At 45.9% G+C, this 17,557-nt stretch overlaps 1 protein-coding gene across 1 annotated transcript in view; it reads left to right on the top strand.

Annotated features, from left to right (window-relative positions):
• The first annotated feature begins 4,274 nt into the window (after window positions 1-4,274).
• Window positions 4,275-17,557, top strand: part of DNAH1 (dynein axonemal heavy chain 1) — a 66,767-nt gene continuing 53,484 nt past the window's right edge. The window contains exons 1-12 of the mRNA XM_069028326.1: window positions 4,275-4,385; window positions 4,939-5,011; window positions 7,488-7,662; window positions 8,170-8,326; window positions 8,863-8,995; window positions 9,962-10,123; window positions 10,644-10,896; window positions 12,137-12,294; window positions 13,113-13,324; window positions 14,563-14,858; window positions 15,859-16,009; window positions 16,588-16,781. Coding sequence (XP_068884427.1) covers window positions 4,275-4,385; window positions 4,939-5,011; window positions 7,488-7,662; window positions 8,170-8,326; window positions 8,863-8,995; window positions 9,962-10,123; window positions 10,644-10,896; window positions 12,137-12,294; window positions 13,113-13,324; window positions 14,563-14,858; window positions 15,859-16,009; window positions 16,588-16,781 — 2,075 coding nt within the window. The remainder of the gene's footprint in view (window positions 4,386-4,938; window positions 5,012-7,487; window positions 7,663-8,169; window positions 8,327-8,862; window positions 8,996-9,961; window positions 10,124-10,643; window positions 10,897-12,136; window positions 12,295-13,112; window positions 13,325-14,562; window positions 14,859-15,858; window positions 16,010-16,587; window positions 16,782-17,557) is intronic.

A 17,557-nucleotide genomic window follows, 5' to 3' on the forward strand; every position in this document is an offset into this window, starting at 1 on the left:
CCTGGGCTGCTCCTCCCGCAGCCGGGGTCTTTGGGAAATGGAACCAACAGCAGCGCTTGTTTGATCCGTGTTGTGCTTCGTAAATGACCCCGACGTTGTTGGAGTCGCGGTGCAAAGGCTCGGCGGGGTGTCCTGCAGCACCCACCGTGGCTGTAAGCCCCGGCCGTGCCGCCGAGCCCGGGCCGTAAGGAGCAGCGCTGGCCGCCGTCCGCCTGTGCTGCTCCCCCCGGTTCGGGCGGTGCTTGCGTGGTGCTTTCCCGTGGGGAAAAGAATGCACTTAAAAACCCAGAGGAAATTCCATTTTAAACCCCTGCAAATTGTTGGAGGGAATGGGCTGCTATAAAACTCGAAATTACTGTCAACTCGCTTTTTCAAGTAGAAGGGATTTGAAGTACAGGATAATGTTTAAAGCAGTTTGTTGAGAATGCATCACCTTGTCTGAGCTTACCTTGTATGGCTTAAATTATAGGAAGAAGGAATTTCTGCATGTTGGTGTCCAGATGGTCTAGTAGCTGGGGTTCTGGCTATGCACAGATAAATAGATTTTAGATAAATACTAGATTTCCATCTGCGGTTTTGCTTAGGGGTTAGATGATATTTAAAGTACTATTCTCTTGCTCTGTTGCAATTTTTAGCCATTTTGAACCTGATTTGAAAGAAAATAGTCCCATTTTGTCAAAGCTTTGCATCAAAGAATTGAAGTAGAGGCAACAGATCAAAAAGCTTGTACCAGACGTTGAGCAAGACATGTGGGAGTTTGACTTTGTGGATGTGTAAAGCCTGGATTTACCGAGAAATTGTAATTATAGTTTTGCCACAATGACACACAGACGCTGTAGCTAATGTTGTGTCAGCAGTGCCATAAGAATATGCTCTCACTTTGAATAGTTCAATTTAGCATAAATAGTACCTGGTATGTCTAGGAAACATGCTTTTCAGGTGTGAGGGAGCATGACTGAACTAATGCACAGATAGGTGTTTCAGCAGTCGGGAAAAGGTTTTAGAGCTGAAGCTGGGACAGCTTGGTGCCAGGCAGATGTTTGCCAGTGAAGAACAACAGGGAGAGGCTCCCAGGTGTGCAGGGGCTGGGGGGAGAGAAGGGTTACTGAGGAGGGCAGAGAAGCTGCTTTCAGGAAGACATCTCACCTACTTGCAACGAGCTGGACTCCAGTTTCCTCCACCTTTGTACCTCTCCTTGTCAAAGGAGAGCTTCAGTCCTGAGGAAAGTGCTCCAAGTAGGAAGGGATTGAAGGCTGTGAATGTGGCAGGTATCCGGCCTCCTGTCCCGAGCTGGAGTGTGACGGGGCACTGGGCAGTTTCACTGCTCTTCCTCAGGATCCCTCGGACAACCAAGGAATTCTTGAGCAAAAGCTATGTGGTACCATCAGCAACTGCTGTAGCAGAGCTGGCTGAAAGCTTGAGCTGCCATTGTGTGCTCGCTGCAGGATGGAAGGTGTTCTCTCCCGTAAGCCCTGGCAGTCCATGCCAAGCTCTGCTGCCCAGGCATGAGGGTCTAGGGTCACCCCTGGATGGAGGGAGGGGAGGACAGCCCAGGTCTGCATGCTGCTCATTCTTTTGGGGGGTGGAAAGGCTGTTGGTGTTGGAAGCTTGGGAAGAGGGAACTGCTCTGCAGTCAACTCCTTGGCTCAGTAGCTAGGCTGAATAAAAGTGAGAGGGTCTCTCTTCTTGTCTTTGAAACCAGCCTGGAGACCATTCCTGAGAGGTGGATGGGACCAGCCAAACCACCTGCTAGCTGGAGGCTGGCACTGAAGTGAGCTCCCCATCATGCTCTGGGAAACCTTGTTGGAAAACCCAGACATCCCAGTAGCTGGGGTGGCAGGAGAGTAGGATTCCCTTTGTGCTTAGCAACTCTCCCATATCTGCATCAGCTTTAGTGCTCTCAGACAAGCTGTTTTACTGATTTGTTTGGGGAATTGCTGGGAAAACTTTGGATGCTTGGTTTTGTTCTTTATTTTAACTGGTGTGTGTCAGGTTTTATTGCAGTTGCAAACACAGGACCTCCCCTCTGTGCAGCTGGGAGAACATGATGGATGTTTTTGATCTAGACACTGAGTGGGGGTTTGTTTTATTTTGACATAAGTGCTCAGAAAGGACTTTTACAGAGGTGTGAGTGAGTACATAGGGAGCAAAGTGGCAAAGAATTAGGCCTGCTGTGGGCTGGCTTGGTACACCTTTCCTCAGTCATGGGAACTTGTCTGTCATGGGCAGCAGCCACATTATTTTGGTTCTAGGCAGAGATTGCCAGTCCTGCTAAACTGGGAGTGGGTTCAGTCACTCACCCCTACTACAGGTTCAGATGAACCTTGTGTCCTGGAGCTAGCTTTTTTAATTGGATGGGTTTAGGATTCTGGTCCTAAGAGGCAAAAGTCCATGTTACCATGTTGGCCCTGCTCCCAAGAAGAGGACGCTCAGGTGACACATCAGGAGAGGCACCGCAGGGTCGTTCTGCCTTGCTGCTGTTCTCGGTGCCAGTGCAGCAGGCACGAAAGAGTCCAGCAGTGATTCATCAGGAATCCTTGGATCTTGGCTGATTCCAATCAGTCCTGCTGGGCTGCTAAAATAGATATGGCCAGAGCATAAAATAGCTAATAAAAACAAAATCCTCCATGGAAAATTCATTCTTCAGGGTGTGAGGTTCCAGTTGCCATGCCAAAGCAAAGCTGAGAGGAGAGCGATTTGAGATTTTCTAGCTTGAGGGAGGGAGGGGGTATTATTGATCTCATCTCCCAGGTCTTTCCAATCTGTTCGTTTACTCCATTTCACTTAAAAGATTCGCATCATGGTAACCTTGATTTATTATCTGATTTCTTTTTTGATTCAACCTCTCAAAATTGTGCACTGGCTTGAACCTGCAGTAATAAACCAGCACAGTTACTCCCTCTTATCTCCGGCATGCATGTAATGCTTTCCCTGTTGCCTGTACCCGATTCATTCTCACAGACAGGCAGCAAGGTGAAATTTTGAAAAGATTGCCCTCTCTCATCAAGAGTATAGGGCAAGCAGAGTTTTCACTCCATTCAAGAGCAGAGCAGAGAGGGCATGACAGGAAGGGATTCTGTGGCGTTGTCTGCAGGTCAGGATGAGACTCCAGACAAGTGCTGTGCCAGCTGTGGCCTGCAAGACCAGGCAAGGTCTTTGCAGCTCTTAGCTGTGGGAAGCTGGAAGACTCCTACTGCAGAGCTACCAGAAGTAAGAAAGGTCGTAGCAAGGGTTCAGGAGACAAACCACAAGTCAAGTAGGGCTGGATGAGGAGTCTGGGTCTAGCCCTGAGCAGGAATTGATCAGTAAGCTGTATTGGCCATGGAGTACCTTTGAGAGACATCGTGGAGAGCTTTGACTCATAATTTATAGGAATAAGCTACACAGGTATGTGTATATCATTATATCAGTGCATGTGTGTGCAGGCTGGAGGGGTTTGTGTCACTTTAGCTGTTCTAATTAGTTACAATAGTCATCTCTGTGTTTAGACAAGCCTAAAATCAAGGGTTGCATTATCCTCCTGACAGAAGTCTGAGAGCTGTTCTTAATTGGTATCTCTCAGTGCACAAAGGTTTTTGTAAAATAAAGATGTACAGCTGTGATATTTGCCTGGACTTGCATCTCCCAAGGTGGAAGAGCAGAAATTATTTGTGAGCTGAGCAAAAATATCCCCTGCAGGAGGAGAAAGAGGGGAGCTTCTAGCTATATTTTAATATGTGTTAGGTGATGCTTAAATAGCTGTTGTGAATTATTTAAATGAAAGAGGCAGACTTACACCTGGAAGTAGCTGCATTGGTATCCTAGGCTACTCCCACTGGAGTCAAGTGTGACAAGGTTTTTAAGGGATTTGGGTGCAGCAAAAGTAGTACTTCTTCTGTAGTCCCAGTTCACTCAAATTCTCCTGGCAGCCTTTTGAACGCTGCCACGGATCTGGGAAGCCCCTGCTGCTTAAGGAAAGCAGCTTTTCTTGTGTATACTGCTGGTCTTCCCACTCCAAACCCCATCTGGAATAATAAAATGGTCTCTTTCTCCAGAGTTAGTGAGCCATTGAGGCAGCCACGTGAGTCTGATGGCCCCCAGGCTGTGAATGCAGTGGTTGGTATCGAATCAGGGGATCGAACCTTCCGTGTTACCCACTCATCGTAGCAAGTCAAGGATATCCAGCACTGTGGGAGGGTGTGGAGGCGTGCCAAAGATACAGTGTGTGACAGGCTCAATGTCTTTTCACTCGTAGCAAGCCCAGGGTTACGTCACAGCATTGTTCTCCTGAGAAGATGGAGAAAGCAAGGAAGGAATTGAGGAATTTTCTGAGTAGGAGCCGTCCCAGTACCAGCAATGAGGCTTCTGCTGGTGTCCCTACTCCAAGAACCTCCAGTAGCTCAGGGGTAAGTGAAAAGAGCAGTTCTTTTTCCAGCCCTGTCCCAAAAGGGGAAGACTGATGGTACAGCTGGTGTGGACACATATAGGTTTCACCTCAGGTCCTAGCACTTCCTTTGCTCAGAGGCCTTTGTGCAAGACCTTGACCTTTACAAAATGAAGCCATGAGGCTTATCCTGGTCAGAGCTGTGCTGCCTTCCTCAGTAGCCAGTGACAGCACTGTCACGATTGCCTGGATTTAGGATGCCAGTACAGCAGGGCAGGCTTGTGGTTGTGACTGCAGGTGATATTTGGTAGTAAAACCCTAATGACTGGCTGCCTAATCAGCCCCCAGTCAACGTCTTAAGCTGACATCAGGCCACATGCTGCTGGCAGATCCCCTGCCCCTGTGCACTGGGCTGAACTTTTCAAGTATTTCTCTCTCTGAGCCTTTTCTGACCACTACTCACAGTCTCAGTTGTCCCTAAAGATCTGGTAAAGTCAGTCTTAGAGTCACACTTTCTCTCTGGACTTCTGTGACCCTCACTCACACTGTGCTCTGACACTTCTCTCACATTCCAGGGTGCTTCTGCTGGCCCCCGTGTGTCCCAGTCTTTGGTGAGCCAGGCGGACCTGGAGCAGCACACCCCTAAAGGTAAATACACTGAGGGAACGGGTGGGGCAGGAAACTGGGCTATAACTGTTTAAGGTTGTCTGCAGTGATTCTGGGAATTAGGCTGCTGCCTCTGGGTTCATGCTCTGCTTTCATTTTCTTCTCAGTGCTCAGGAATGGTGCTGAGCTGCTTGAATATCCCATGACAAGTGAATTTCGTTTAGAGGTGCAGCAAAGTGATCTGAGTGGGTGGTAAAATCATTCTTCCTTTTCTCCTGGATATATCCACTTACCTCAGGGTTCAGGGTGGACTGTGCTGGTGCCTGTGGGAGTTCTGGTCCTGCTGCCAGGAGAACACTGAATTTGCATGTGTTCTTACTGTGCATGGAGCCAGCAATGTCCTTTTCCTGTGAAAATCATAGAATATCCTGAGTTAGAAGGGACCCACAAGGATCATCAAGTTAAACTTCTAGCCCTGCACATGACAACCCCAAAAAATGGGACCTGCCTGTGAGAGCTGTATTTGAGATATAGATACCCATAGCCAAAATCACAGTCTTCTCTCATTTATTTATTCTACACCCAGCTGCACCCCAGAGCAGATTGTTCTCTCTAGATGCAAGGGCTCTCTGTGTGTACAGAGCTGCTGGTGCCACCTGCTTACAAGCACTTGTGTCATGGATGCTCAAATATAGGAACAGAGAATGGTTGAAGGTTTGCCAGCACTCTCCTGGCCCCTAGAGCACTCCTGGGGATATGGATCATAGACTGGCAGCGGGTGGGAAGAAACTGTGTGTGTGAGAGGATTTTAGAGAAAGATGGGAACTGTATATACCACCCTCCTGTGCTTAGATGTGACATTTATTTTCATGAGTGAGGACAAATGACTGCTTCCTCAAGTGAATCTTGACAAGCTAGACTCATCTTTAACAAGTGGAGACAGAACTCTATTTATGATCTGCTGCTTCTTCAAGGGGGAAGAAGCCATCAGGTTGGAAATGTAAATGCAAATGAAACACTAAATATTGACATAAATAGTTGATAGTGCACAAAGTGCCATAATGGATGGTGCATGGATTTGGCAACAATGAAGTGACTAAATTGGAACAGCTGTGCTCCTTGACAACAAATACAAATCAGGGCCAGTCTGTAAAGACCCCAAGCAAGAGATGCACACGAGGCTAAAGAGCTGCATTTTAGGGATTCCTCAATACTATGTTATGGACCATGCAAGTGTTTAAGAGCACATTCATGCCAGGCTAGCTTCCCTTCCTGAGGGAGGGAAATAGAGAGAGTGGAGCCAGTTAGTGGCCATTTCCTTTAGTCTCTAAGCAGACAACATATAGCTACAAGGGTTGAGTCAGGGGCCATTTAAGAAGGACAAGGGAATGACCTCTTAGAGGAGCCTTCCTGTACCTAACCATCCTGAAACGTCTGGCTTTAGCATTATTGGCTGCTCTGCACAATTGCTTTTAAATCAAGGGTCACATCCATGACTCCAGAAGCACATGCAATACAGTGAACAATTGGGTTCAAAGCTTGACATTCAAAATACCCAATTACAAATCAGTACCTTAAGTTTCTTCTTGATAGAGTGTGAAAGTTCATCAAAGGAAAATCTCTCACTCCACTAAAATCTATTTTTAGTTCAATGCTTAGCTCTGTCTAGGGAATAGTGCTTTTTAAAGCCTGCATGCAATTACTTAATTTAGGTTAAGCTTCAAATTCCCAGTTTGCTGCTGTTCTATTATTTGCAACTTGTTTAGCAATATAAACAGTTTGGTTTATTTATGGGGTAAATGACATGGTTTAATTTCTGCCAGTTATTGGAAATGTATACTTTTTGCTTAGTCCAAATTTCTGTTGAAAACTTCTGGCCAAATGGTGAGATTGTTGGCTGTTTAACTCATTTTTTTTCTCACACCATTGCTGATGTGAGTGGGTGTTTTGCTTGAGCAAAAGCTGAGAAGAGAGAGGTTTGTCCCAAGGTGTGAATAGGCACTTCAGCAGACAAAGATGACCTGAGCAACTTCTTTTGCCCTGCAATATTCATAAGCCCTTTATCACCACCTTGACCAATTTCCTCCCAGCTATGACTGACTCTTGGTCTCAGGGCCCCCCAGAGAGGCAGGGGAATCCCATCCCTTTCTGAGGGTGATGGAAGCTGTGCACTGGAGGCAGTAACTTGCCCACTATCATGTAGAGAGTCCGTAGCAAAGCTGGGAACAAAACAGAGCTCCTTAGAGCTGGGTCAGTGCCTTGCCCCCTAAAAATCTGCATGACAGTAATCCTCAGTGGAGGTTTCTTCTGTGCCATCATTTTGATACTGGAAAACCACAATCACATATTGTAGTAGGGGTCTGTCTTTCTGTTTCTAATTTGATGTCTGCTTGATTTCTCTTACAAATCTAGTGAAGTGACTTCTGCAACCCAGTAGACAGCAGAGTCCTCGTTTGTGTGTGAATGTAAAGCAAAGCGATGCCTGGTGGTTTCAGACGTGTTTCTCTTTGTCCCTTAGTTACAAAATTGAAGATGCCTGGGAACTTCAAAAGTCTCCTGGATCAGCAAATGGTTGGACCATCCACTGAGGCCATCACTGAGTCAGATTTCCCTGTACAATCATTTAAGCCCAAAGTGCACATGCCCTTCAAACGGATTCCAGGGCAAAACCCTCGGAAGGTTGAAGAAGAGAGGTAAGTAACCAGAAAATGGCTAGAGGCATCATTGTGGAATGGACACAGCACGTTAGGGTGTTGATTTTTGTTTTCAAGACATGACATATCAAAAATCCTTAAGAAAACCTTATCCTTTAAGGCAATGGTCTCCAAAGTGAGGCGTGCACACATTGCAGAGGGTGCAAAAGACAATTCACTGGGATGAGGGAAGAAAATAATGTTTTTAAATAGTGTTTATGTCATCTTTTTGTCATTTTTTTAAATTTCTGGGTTTGTGTATGCTCTATAATGGGTATAATATTTTAGTACAGTAGTACACATATATAATTTATAGATTGGAGTAACTGATCATTCTAGGTCACTTCCACTGAATTATTTTGTGCTATAAATGAAGAAATAGACATGGATGCAATGTGTACTAAAAATATTTTTACTGATAGGGGTGCACAGTAAAAAAGTGGAGTCATAGGCATGGGAATGCTTATAGGCACATCAAGTGGTTATTTCCCTTCTGATTTAAACCAGGAGGAGACGGCTGTATCTCACCTTTGATATTGCTGAGCTCTTAGCCAGCAAGGGGATAGACTCCAATCAGCTGATGCCAAGGCACTATGACCCTGACAATATTCCACCTATTGAGGAGACAAAAGATTCTGTCTTTCCCATTTATCTCCCATTAAAGGTAAGAGAGCATGTTTGGTACTTGTGATCTGTCTCCTTGCTTATACCACAGGAGGTTTCTAAGGATGGCAGGACACTTAGCCAGTATTGACACAGCAAGCAACAAAACAAGGAAATGCTTTGGAGCTGTCTTGGGTTCTGAAGGGTCTCTACAAGACGCTGACCATCTTCTGCAGGGTGCCCACAACTTTTGTCAGAACTAATAGTCCTTGAGAGTGCTCCTCACTGTCCTTTGTGTGTCCAAAGGGAAGGTGTCTCATGTTTCCTTCTGAACACAGTAGTCAGCAGTATTGCTGCAGGAGACCTTTCCAGGTGTTTGTCTGTTCTGCCCAGGAAAGGGCTGGAGGTACAGATACTGCTGTTTGGGAGAAAACTGTTGACTAAAGATCAGCACAGCTTTTGCACCTGGACTGGTTTCCATATTTTGTAGCCAGTTTAGGAACTGAATTTGAATGTTTTCCTCTCATGAATTTTTTTATTGGATGTTTTCTTGGTTCTGAAGTAAAGCTTAATTTCACTCATGTCCTTGCTTTTTAGGTATTTGACAATGATGAATATGACTGTCGAACTCCAGAAGAGTGGATCTCACTAGGACTGGAGCCAGGATCTTCTGATAGAAAGCCAGTGCCTGGAAAAGCACTTTTACCTACAGATGATGTACTTGGACATGGTAAAACTTGAATCAGTTACTGCTCAAGCGGGGCAACACTAACAGTTGCAGGCCCTTTCAGCGGAAGGGAACATGTAGATTCTGATGAGTGTAGCTCTGAACAGCAGAAAAGCCATATCTCATTTTGACCAGGCTCAAGCAGTCAGAGCAAGAGACCAGTGATCTCACTGACTGCCAGTCCTGCTCTGGACTGTTCCCACTTTTTAAAAGTAGCCTTTGCCTTTTGACTTTCCGTCAGCACAGACAAAATTTCTCTTTATTGGTGCATAGCTGTCTTCATGGAGTTAGGTACCTTCCACACAGTATGTTCTGCCAGGATTTCACTGCAAGTGCAGGATCAGAAGACAAGTTCAGACTACAGTGAGCATACAAATAGTAAACCTGGGCCAAATTAAGTGATGTGGACATTGTTTTCCCATCATTTGGAGCCTTCTCAATGAGAAGACGTTACTATGTACAGTTGTACTGATGTCCAGCCGTGGCTGCAGCTCATATTAACACACCTGCAGTAGCTTTAAAGCATGGGAACTGGCATCTACAGCTCTGGAGCAGCCTCCAGAGGCTTGACTGACTGCAAAACTGAAGCATAAAACATAAGCTCTGTGTATCCTTGGGCAGCCAGCATGTGATGGCTGTGTTCTGCTTGCAGCTGTCTTGGGGAGCACCACACCTGATCACTGACTCAAATCCTCAGGTTGAATGGACAGCATAATGCTGTCCTGACCTGTATCCATATTGATATCAATATAGATGCACATCTGTCTGGTGTGCAAAAAGTTGGGAATTCTAAGCTGTAAGACCTAAGTTCATTATTTAATTGGTCACAGCAGAAACTATGTGAGATTGACTGAGATTCAAATGAGCAAATGGATTTGACTGTGGTATCACCACTCTGATCTGGAAAGTCCATTTGCTGTAGCCTCCAGGAGAATGGACTAACCCTGTTTTAATCCTTGGCTCTCTCAGAGGACCCCAAAAGCCAGGACTTGATCTACGAGTGGATTGATGTTGGTGTTCTGGACTATGACAAGGAGACAGAGCTCTACTTGGTCCATAAAACAGACAAGAAAGGTCTGGTGCGTGATGAAGAAGGGAGACCCATCCTCAATGGAGGAATAACTCGAGAAGGTGTGTTCCAAATAAGGTCTTTTGGGAGCTGTCATATAGTCTGAGAGCCAGTTCATTATCCATGCTTGTCCTAGCTGGAGATGGGAAGGGCACCAAGAAGTCATTTAATCCCTTTCACTGTTATCACTTGATATGTGTCTGTTTAACTTGTCTGAAAAAAACATCCAGGGAAGAGAACTCCACACCTTAATTTGACACCCTGTTTGAGGTTTTCCCTTTGGAGACACCTTTCTTTTTAATCCATCTCCCATCCTTCTGCCTTCAAGAAAAGAAAATGTTGGTCTTTCTGGGTCAATGCCATTTTGGAAGGGAATGTGGACAGATTAAAATGAAGTACCATTCTCTTAAAAGGTTTGGAGATGCCCCTTATCTCTTGCTGTCCTCAGCTTTGGTCCCTCATTTTGGTCTCCTGCACGCAGCCCAATTATCCTGTCTATCGAAAAGCTGCTGTCAGCACTGCAAGCCATTCTGAGTTTTGTTTTCCCTGCAGACTCTTGTAAGCTGTACTTTCCTTTCCCAGGAAGAGCTCCATTGTTGCCGTGTCAGTACTGGGTGCCACGAGTTTGCCTGCAGTTCCTGGCCGAGGATCCCCAGGTGTTTGCGGAGCGCGTGGCCTGTGCCGACAGCACGCGCAAGAAGACGCAGGGGCTGCTCATGTACCACTTGTACGTGGACTGCATGGCCACAGAGGGCGTGGAGAGCATCAGTGAGAAAAGCCTGCAGAGGATGAGGTGCTTGGCTATGCAGACTCCCAAACTGAGGGATGAGACGAGGTAAAGCATCATGTACCTGTCTGGGGGCTCAGCCTTTGGTCCATAAATGTTGTGGGACTTCATAGGGCTACAAAACAGGTGTCAGTGGAGGCAGATCTTCAGCAGCCAACTCACAGACCATGGATCTCACCTGCCTTCCATTCTGCACACAAGCACACCACTCTGTTGCCCAGAGTGGCATCAGAAGTAGGTAGATGGCAGCCCCAGGGACACGTGTGCAGGATGGGTGGTGTGTCAGGGTTCCCAGATGAATTAGGTTCCATATGCAGACCCACCAAGCCATGCTTACACCTGCAGTTAAATGACCTTCAACAGCAAGAAGGTTGACAAAAATGGCATGGCTGACCTTGCTGTCTCCCTGTGCTTTTGAGGAACAGAACATTGCTATACTGCTCTGCAGACCACCCATTGTTTCCACAGACCTGGCTATTGTCTGCTGGTGACTCTTCTACCTATTAACAGATGCTAAAACAAATCAAAAGAAGATCTGCACAGGGGGAGGCAAACAGAACAGGAGATCTCCACCTGGATATAATCGAGTATCTCTTTGTGATGCAGTTCATATCGGGGAGGCATTTTAATGTCCCTGGGCTGATGAATCATGAGCCATTGGCAGTGTTGCTGGGAATCAGCTGTGACTGATTGCCCTGCTCAGAAATAGGAAGGTGTGAAGGGCTGCATGGTCTGCCGGCCTGAACTAGAGAGTAGGAGAGTAATTAGTCTCCCTGAGCAGAAATACAGGGATAAAGAAAAGTACTCTGCCTGCTTGAGGTAAAGGGTGATGACTTCCTAAGGCCAACAGAGCAGGGTTTAAGCACTAATGTGAGTGTTCTGGCTGAGGAAATGGACAAGAGATGTTCAGAAGGAGGCAAATGGGAGGCCAGCTTGGATAGCCCAACTTTTCCAGAACTGCCAGCTATTTTCTTTAGTTTGCGGTTATTTCTCCTTCCCTCTGTAATGTTTCTCCCCAGTGGAGATGTTGCTTTGAATTGAAAGACACTTAAGAAGGCTACAGTCCCAGTCCTCAATCCCCACTTGCCTCTGTCATTAAAAGTCCAGTTGATACTTTTGCTGGCTGCTTCACTGTCTGCACAAATCTCCTGATGTGTTCAGTGGTAGGTGAGCTTCTGGGTTAGCAAATTTGGGAGGGAGGGAGTGAGGGGTGGAGTTTGCGGTAAAGCTACAGACATACTTGTGCTCAAACACCATGGGTTCTCAGTGTTTCTGTGTCTTGTAACAGCATGTTAGATTATATGAGCAGCCTGGAGAAAGAAGTGAAATTAGAGTATAAACACATCATGAACAGGATCAGCTTTGACAGAATCATTGCTTCCAAACCCCAGATGTTTTCTTATGTCACCCTGCCAGACAAAGAGGAGAAGGAAGCACCAGAGAAAGGTAGGGGTCACAGTGAAGCAGTTTGAATTCAGTGGAGTTACCTCTTGTCTTTGATATGATTCGTGGTTTGCTGTAGGAGCTCTCAGGTTCATGGTCATGATTAGAGCTCATAAGGGGCAGCAAGAGGAGATTATGTGAGACTTTTGAGTATGTCTCCTCTTTTTTAGGGTCTATTAGTATGTTCATGTTACCTCACTAAAATACATTCGAACTCATCAGCTAAGCTGCAGTAATTCTGCAAGTGTAGCCTTAATGGCACCAAATGTTTGGCAGTGTGATTAGCTTAGCACTGTGCTGGGGCTGACTGCCTTGCCTTTGCTGTGCCCAGCTGGCAGATGCCTCAGGTGTGGAAGAGGGCTCAGGCTCTTTTAGTCCCAAACAGGAGGAAAATGGCCCCAGTGAAAGACTAGGTGGGGGGAGGCATAATTTGTACACTTCAATCTTCCAAAGGCTGGAAGGCCTTGAGGTGGTTCACAAGTGGCCTCTCACAGATGAGATGACTCAGCTGTGCCTTGAAGCCTCAGTAGGAAGTTTCTTCAGTTTGAATTTTCTTTCTCAAGGAAACTTCATGAGCCAAAGCCTTGGGAAGGTCAGGCACCAAGACAGCACCTCAGCCCCTAATGGGAGGCTGTAGAAGGTCTCTGCTGCAGAGCAGAGACTCCCTCTTTCATCCAGCCCTCTGCTGAAGCTGCTACATGATAAGGCCTATGCATCAGAGCAGTCCTTTTCACAAGTGCTTCCCAAAGGGAGCTGTACTCTAAAAACAGAAGTTGGAATGGCTGTTGCAGGCAATAACATTTTTTTTTTTTTGGTGCTAGGGCTCGTCTCTATCCCAGACTATCCTTTTCATAAACACCAGAGAGAATTCAACTTTCTCTCACTCCTGACCAGTCCAGAAGTCATCCATCTCCTTGCACAGGTACAGGATGAGTGCAACAAGGCAGCTGTCATGTCTCTGTTTAACACAACCTTAACCAAAACTGTCACTCTGGAGGAATTTGAAAAGATCCAGACCGAGACCTTCACTCAGGTGAGCAGAGGAAGTGTGAGGGGTGACCACATGGAGCAGCTAGCAGTGCTGTCAGTGTGTATTAGACAGAAGCAGCAGCTGCAGATTGATTTTCTGGAAACTGATGAGCTGTTGAAGGAGACATCATGTTTGGGGCAGGGAGGAATTTGCATATGCCTGTCAAATTTATTGGGGTGTGGGGAGAATAGGCTGAAAGAGTCATAGTCCCCTGGTTAGGATCAGCCAGTGCTGACCATGCTCTTAAGTCATGTGTTAAACAAGTGGCCATATAGCCCCTCTTTCCTCCACCTGGTTTATATGCAGATATGAGTTCTGGTTGGCATTCAACAGTTTCTCTTTTTTCCCCTTTTATTTCTTTTTCTTTATTTCCCCATCCATCCAGTTGCAAGGCACAAGATCCTTGATTCCCCCTGCAACACTCACGGGGGTAATGTTTTTCTACACTCTGTGTTCTTTATGTACTTAATTAAATTACTCTGCTTGCAATGCCAGCAGATAGAGTAGGACAAAAATTTGCAACTCTGTGGTAATGCCCACCAGAGGATCTTCATGTCCTCTGATTGAGGGCAGCACATTGCGCCCTGGATGTGGCCACACAGAGTAGCTTGCACAGGGTTGCACACTAAATCAGTGGCAGAGAATGTGCTGGTCCTTCCCAGTCCCATGCTGTTTCAGCTTGGCAGTGTTGTCATCCACTCAGTGACTAAGGTTCTTTTATTACACACAAACAGCAAACTGCCTGTGGAGCAGAAGTGACACTTGGTGGTATTTTAATAAATTAAAATACTGCAAACTGCTGCTGCCCTTGGCTTCTTCTGCTCTTTCTTCTCACTTGTCAAGAGAAGACAGCATTCTGTCCTTTACGTGCTCATCATACTGTCTACACAACTTTTTGTGAGGGACCCTGACACAGGCAGCTCCAGGGATACTGCTCTATAGAAAAGAGAACAAAAAGGAAACAGTGTGTATAAAACAGAGAATAGAGCACTCCCACTTTTTAATATCAGGCTTTCTTTTTGTGGGTCTTTTGTCAGTGAAGGAGATATATGACCAGGTTCAGATGCCGCATGTGTGGGGAGGGGGGTTGAGAGCTACTTTTAGCTACCACAGCTCTGAGAGAACAGTTTCCTTTCACAGCAGAGAAAGGTCCAGCAGCCCCAGTTAGCAGCTCACCTTGCCATAATGTTTTCCCATCAGCCCTCGGAGGATTACTCAGCGTGCTTTTTTCTTTGCCCTAGGTTCAGGAATTTCTTAAGGATACTTGGGTCGATACTGTAAAGACTGCGATTAAGAGCAGCCTTAGCAATGCAGGTAAATGGTTTGACCTGGAGCAGAGTGACTGGGATGCCTACCAGAGGTCCAAGCTGTGTAAGCTGATGGAGCGCATCAGATTCATGCTTCAGGACTCTCTGCGGTACCTGGTCCAGAGATCTCTCATCAGCTTCACCCAGTTTGTGCTGGATGCTTGCCAGAGTGTCCTGAATTGCTCAAAGGACATGAAATGGGGAAGTGACATCGCCATCAGTCCCTACATGTAAGAAAGAAAGAAAAATAAGGGATGGAAAGAGCAGAAAAGTATAGTGCTGTTGTCTTTTTAACTACTGTTCTGCAAGCAAGCTTTGCTCTGTATGGGGGCTTTAAGCTGGGCTCTTTTCCCTAATCCTCCACTTGACATGTTCACTGGAGTATGGAAGAAGGACAGGGAGCTGGCTGCTCTGTTAGTACAGCTTTCCAGCTGCAGCCCATCAGAGCCAAGGTCTGCTATTTTGATGCACTGTTCTAAACACCAGCCACCTCCAGCATTCTTGGGGAAGCAAATTGTTACTGCTAGATTTTTTCTGGATGCCAGGCAGAAGAATATCAGGAGCATGGCTGCTTAATTCCATTTTTAGATGAAACCTCAGAATTAGAATCTGGCCTGGGATCTCTGAAAAATGCCAAATTTAGGTTATCGCAGTGCCTAAAATTTTATTCCACTGGGTATTGATTTAAGGATTTTTGCTTTTTGTGGTATTAAAGAAGGAACATTTAGAAATGGAAAGCCAGAAGAAAAGAAAAAAAAAAAAAACCCTGCCACTCATGAGGCCTCTTACCTTTAAGGCAGTAGAAGTCTTGACACTGACTTCAGCTGATCCTGAGCTGTGCTGGTCACATGCAAGATTGGGAAAATCTAATATAACTTCCAGAAGGTGCATTTTAGGAGTATATTGGAGATACTGAATGCCTAGTTTGAAGAGCACATGCAATTTTTCTGTAAAGCAGCTCCAATTCTCAAGATAAGGTTATGACTTTTGGGGATCCTGATATGTCCTGGTTGATGGTTCCTTCACCTATGATAGAAAAAGGTTTTCAAAGTCTTTAAGGGTAAATTCAGAACACAGTGTTTTATATCTTCATCTGCATAAGACAGTCCTCTTATCCTCTGCTTTCCTTTCCTGTCCAGGAGGCATTTTAGTATCAGCACCAGAGCAATACAGTTGTGTATCGTTGTCTCAAAAAGCATCCCTGTTCTTTCTTATCTCTGCCCACCACAGGCCTCAAGGGAATCCACTCTTTGTAACAAACATTAAGCTAGACAGCAGTGGCATCCTCTACAGCCCCTCTGTGGAGAGCTTTGAGACATCCCTTGTTGCTCTGTTCGACAACGGAATCCTGGCAACTCACAGTATCCCACAGCTGGAGCAGGTGAACACTTGTGCATCAACAGCGATACAGCTGTGCACGTGTCAGTGCATTGCAGCTCAGCACAGACACCCCTGAGCTCGTACTGAGGGAGAGAGGTGCAGAAGTGGGTACTTGGGAATTCAGTTAAGTTAATCTGGGTACAGCACTGTGCTCATGCAGTTCTGTTCTGATAGGATTTTGTCAGTCTCCCCATCCTCATAGCTCTTTTGTCTGGTGGTTATTTCTGCTTTTGTGCTGCAGGTTCTGCAGCACATGGACAATCTGGTTGCCCTGAGTGCATGGTGGGTGGTAGAAGCAGACTCATAAAGGAAATAACATTGTTTCCAATTCTGTCAGTTTGATGCAGGTCTCTTCTGCATACACATCCTTCTGTCTGCTACTGTGAAAGCCCTGTCTCCCTAGATCTTCATTCTTTGGGGAGTGGGGCACATAAAACTGATAAAACAATTCCTGACACAATGTAGAAGTGTGGACTGCAGGAATTCCCAAAGGTGCCACCAGGGATTGCCTTTCCCCTCTCCTGAGGAGGCACAGTTAGCTCTGTTAGTCCTGAAAGACCTCTCTTCTTCCCCTTCCAGTATGTGTTGGAGAACATGGATATCACAGGCACCCACATGCTGGAATCAGTGGGTTTGCAAGAGCCAGAAGTGGAAGAGCTACGGGAGGCTCTGCGCTCTGCCATTCAGAAGACTGGGATCCCTCTCGAAGCCTACGGCAAGAAATACGAGAAGTTCTTAGAGATAAATAACAATGACATCAAGTACTTCCTAAAGTAAGTGGCTTCTGACAAAACCCCTGTGACCCCAGTGACAAGCCTTTGTGGAAGCTGTTGTGTGGATGTTCGTGAGAGTGTGGGGCCTGTTCTGAGACCACGTGCCTCAGATGTGAGATCAGGCCCCTGTCAGAGGCTGCCTTCAGTCATGGGTGACAGTCCATGCTTTTAGAGGACACTGGTGGTGGCACTGGGAATTTCTTCCTGTCTCTGACAGCAGTCACATTCCTGTCATGCTTGTCAGCATAATTGGAGATATTAATGGCCCTAAAAATGAATCATCCTGTTTGAGAATCCAGTTAGCATACTTGACTCTGACCTCCTTCATATAGTGTGTGCTCAGGCTGATAGCATTCTGTAGAATGTTTTCTTTTGTTTCAACTTCATTGTTTTCACTGCCAAAACTCCTTGCACCTATTCTGTCCTTTAGCCTCTGTTACTTTAATGGACTTCTGTTTAGGTATTATGTTTTCTCCAAACAGTGGGACTGAAGCCCTTTTCTCTTTTCGTATTCCAGCTTAATCAATTTACAAATCCCATCTGACAAAGTCCTGTCTCTCCCCAGAACACACTGAAGTGCCTATCTTCCCCTGAAGTGCCTCCTGATGCTGTCCTGTTTACACCAGTGCTTCTATTTTGTCTCTCCCTCTCTTGTTGCCATATTTCCTCTTTCATCTCTTTTTTCTACTCCTTTTCTGCAGCTAAAATACTTCGTGCTCTTATTCCACTCCACATCTATTGTGTAAATGTATGCTTCATTAATTTCATGTCTTGAT

Source organism: Aphelocoma coerulescens, chromosome 12, assembly GCF_041296385.1.
Source record: "Aphelocoma coerulescens isolate FSJ_1873_10779 chromosome 12, UR_Acoe_1.0, whole genome shotgun sequence".
NCBI lineage: Eukaryota > Metazoa > Chordata > Aves > Passeriformes > Corvidae > Aphelocoma > Aphelocoma coerulescens.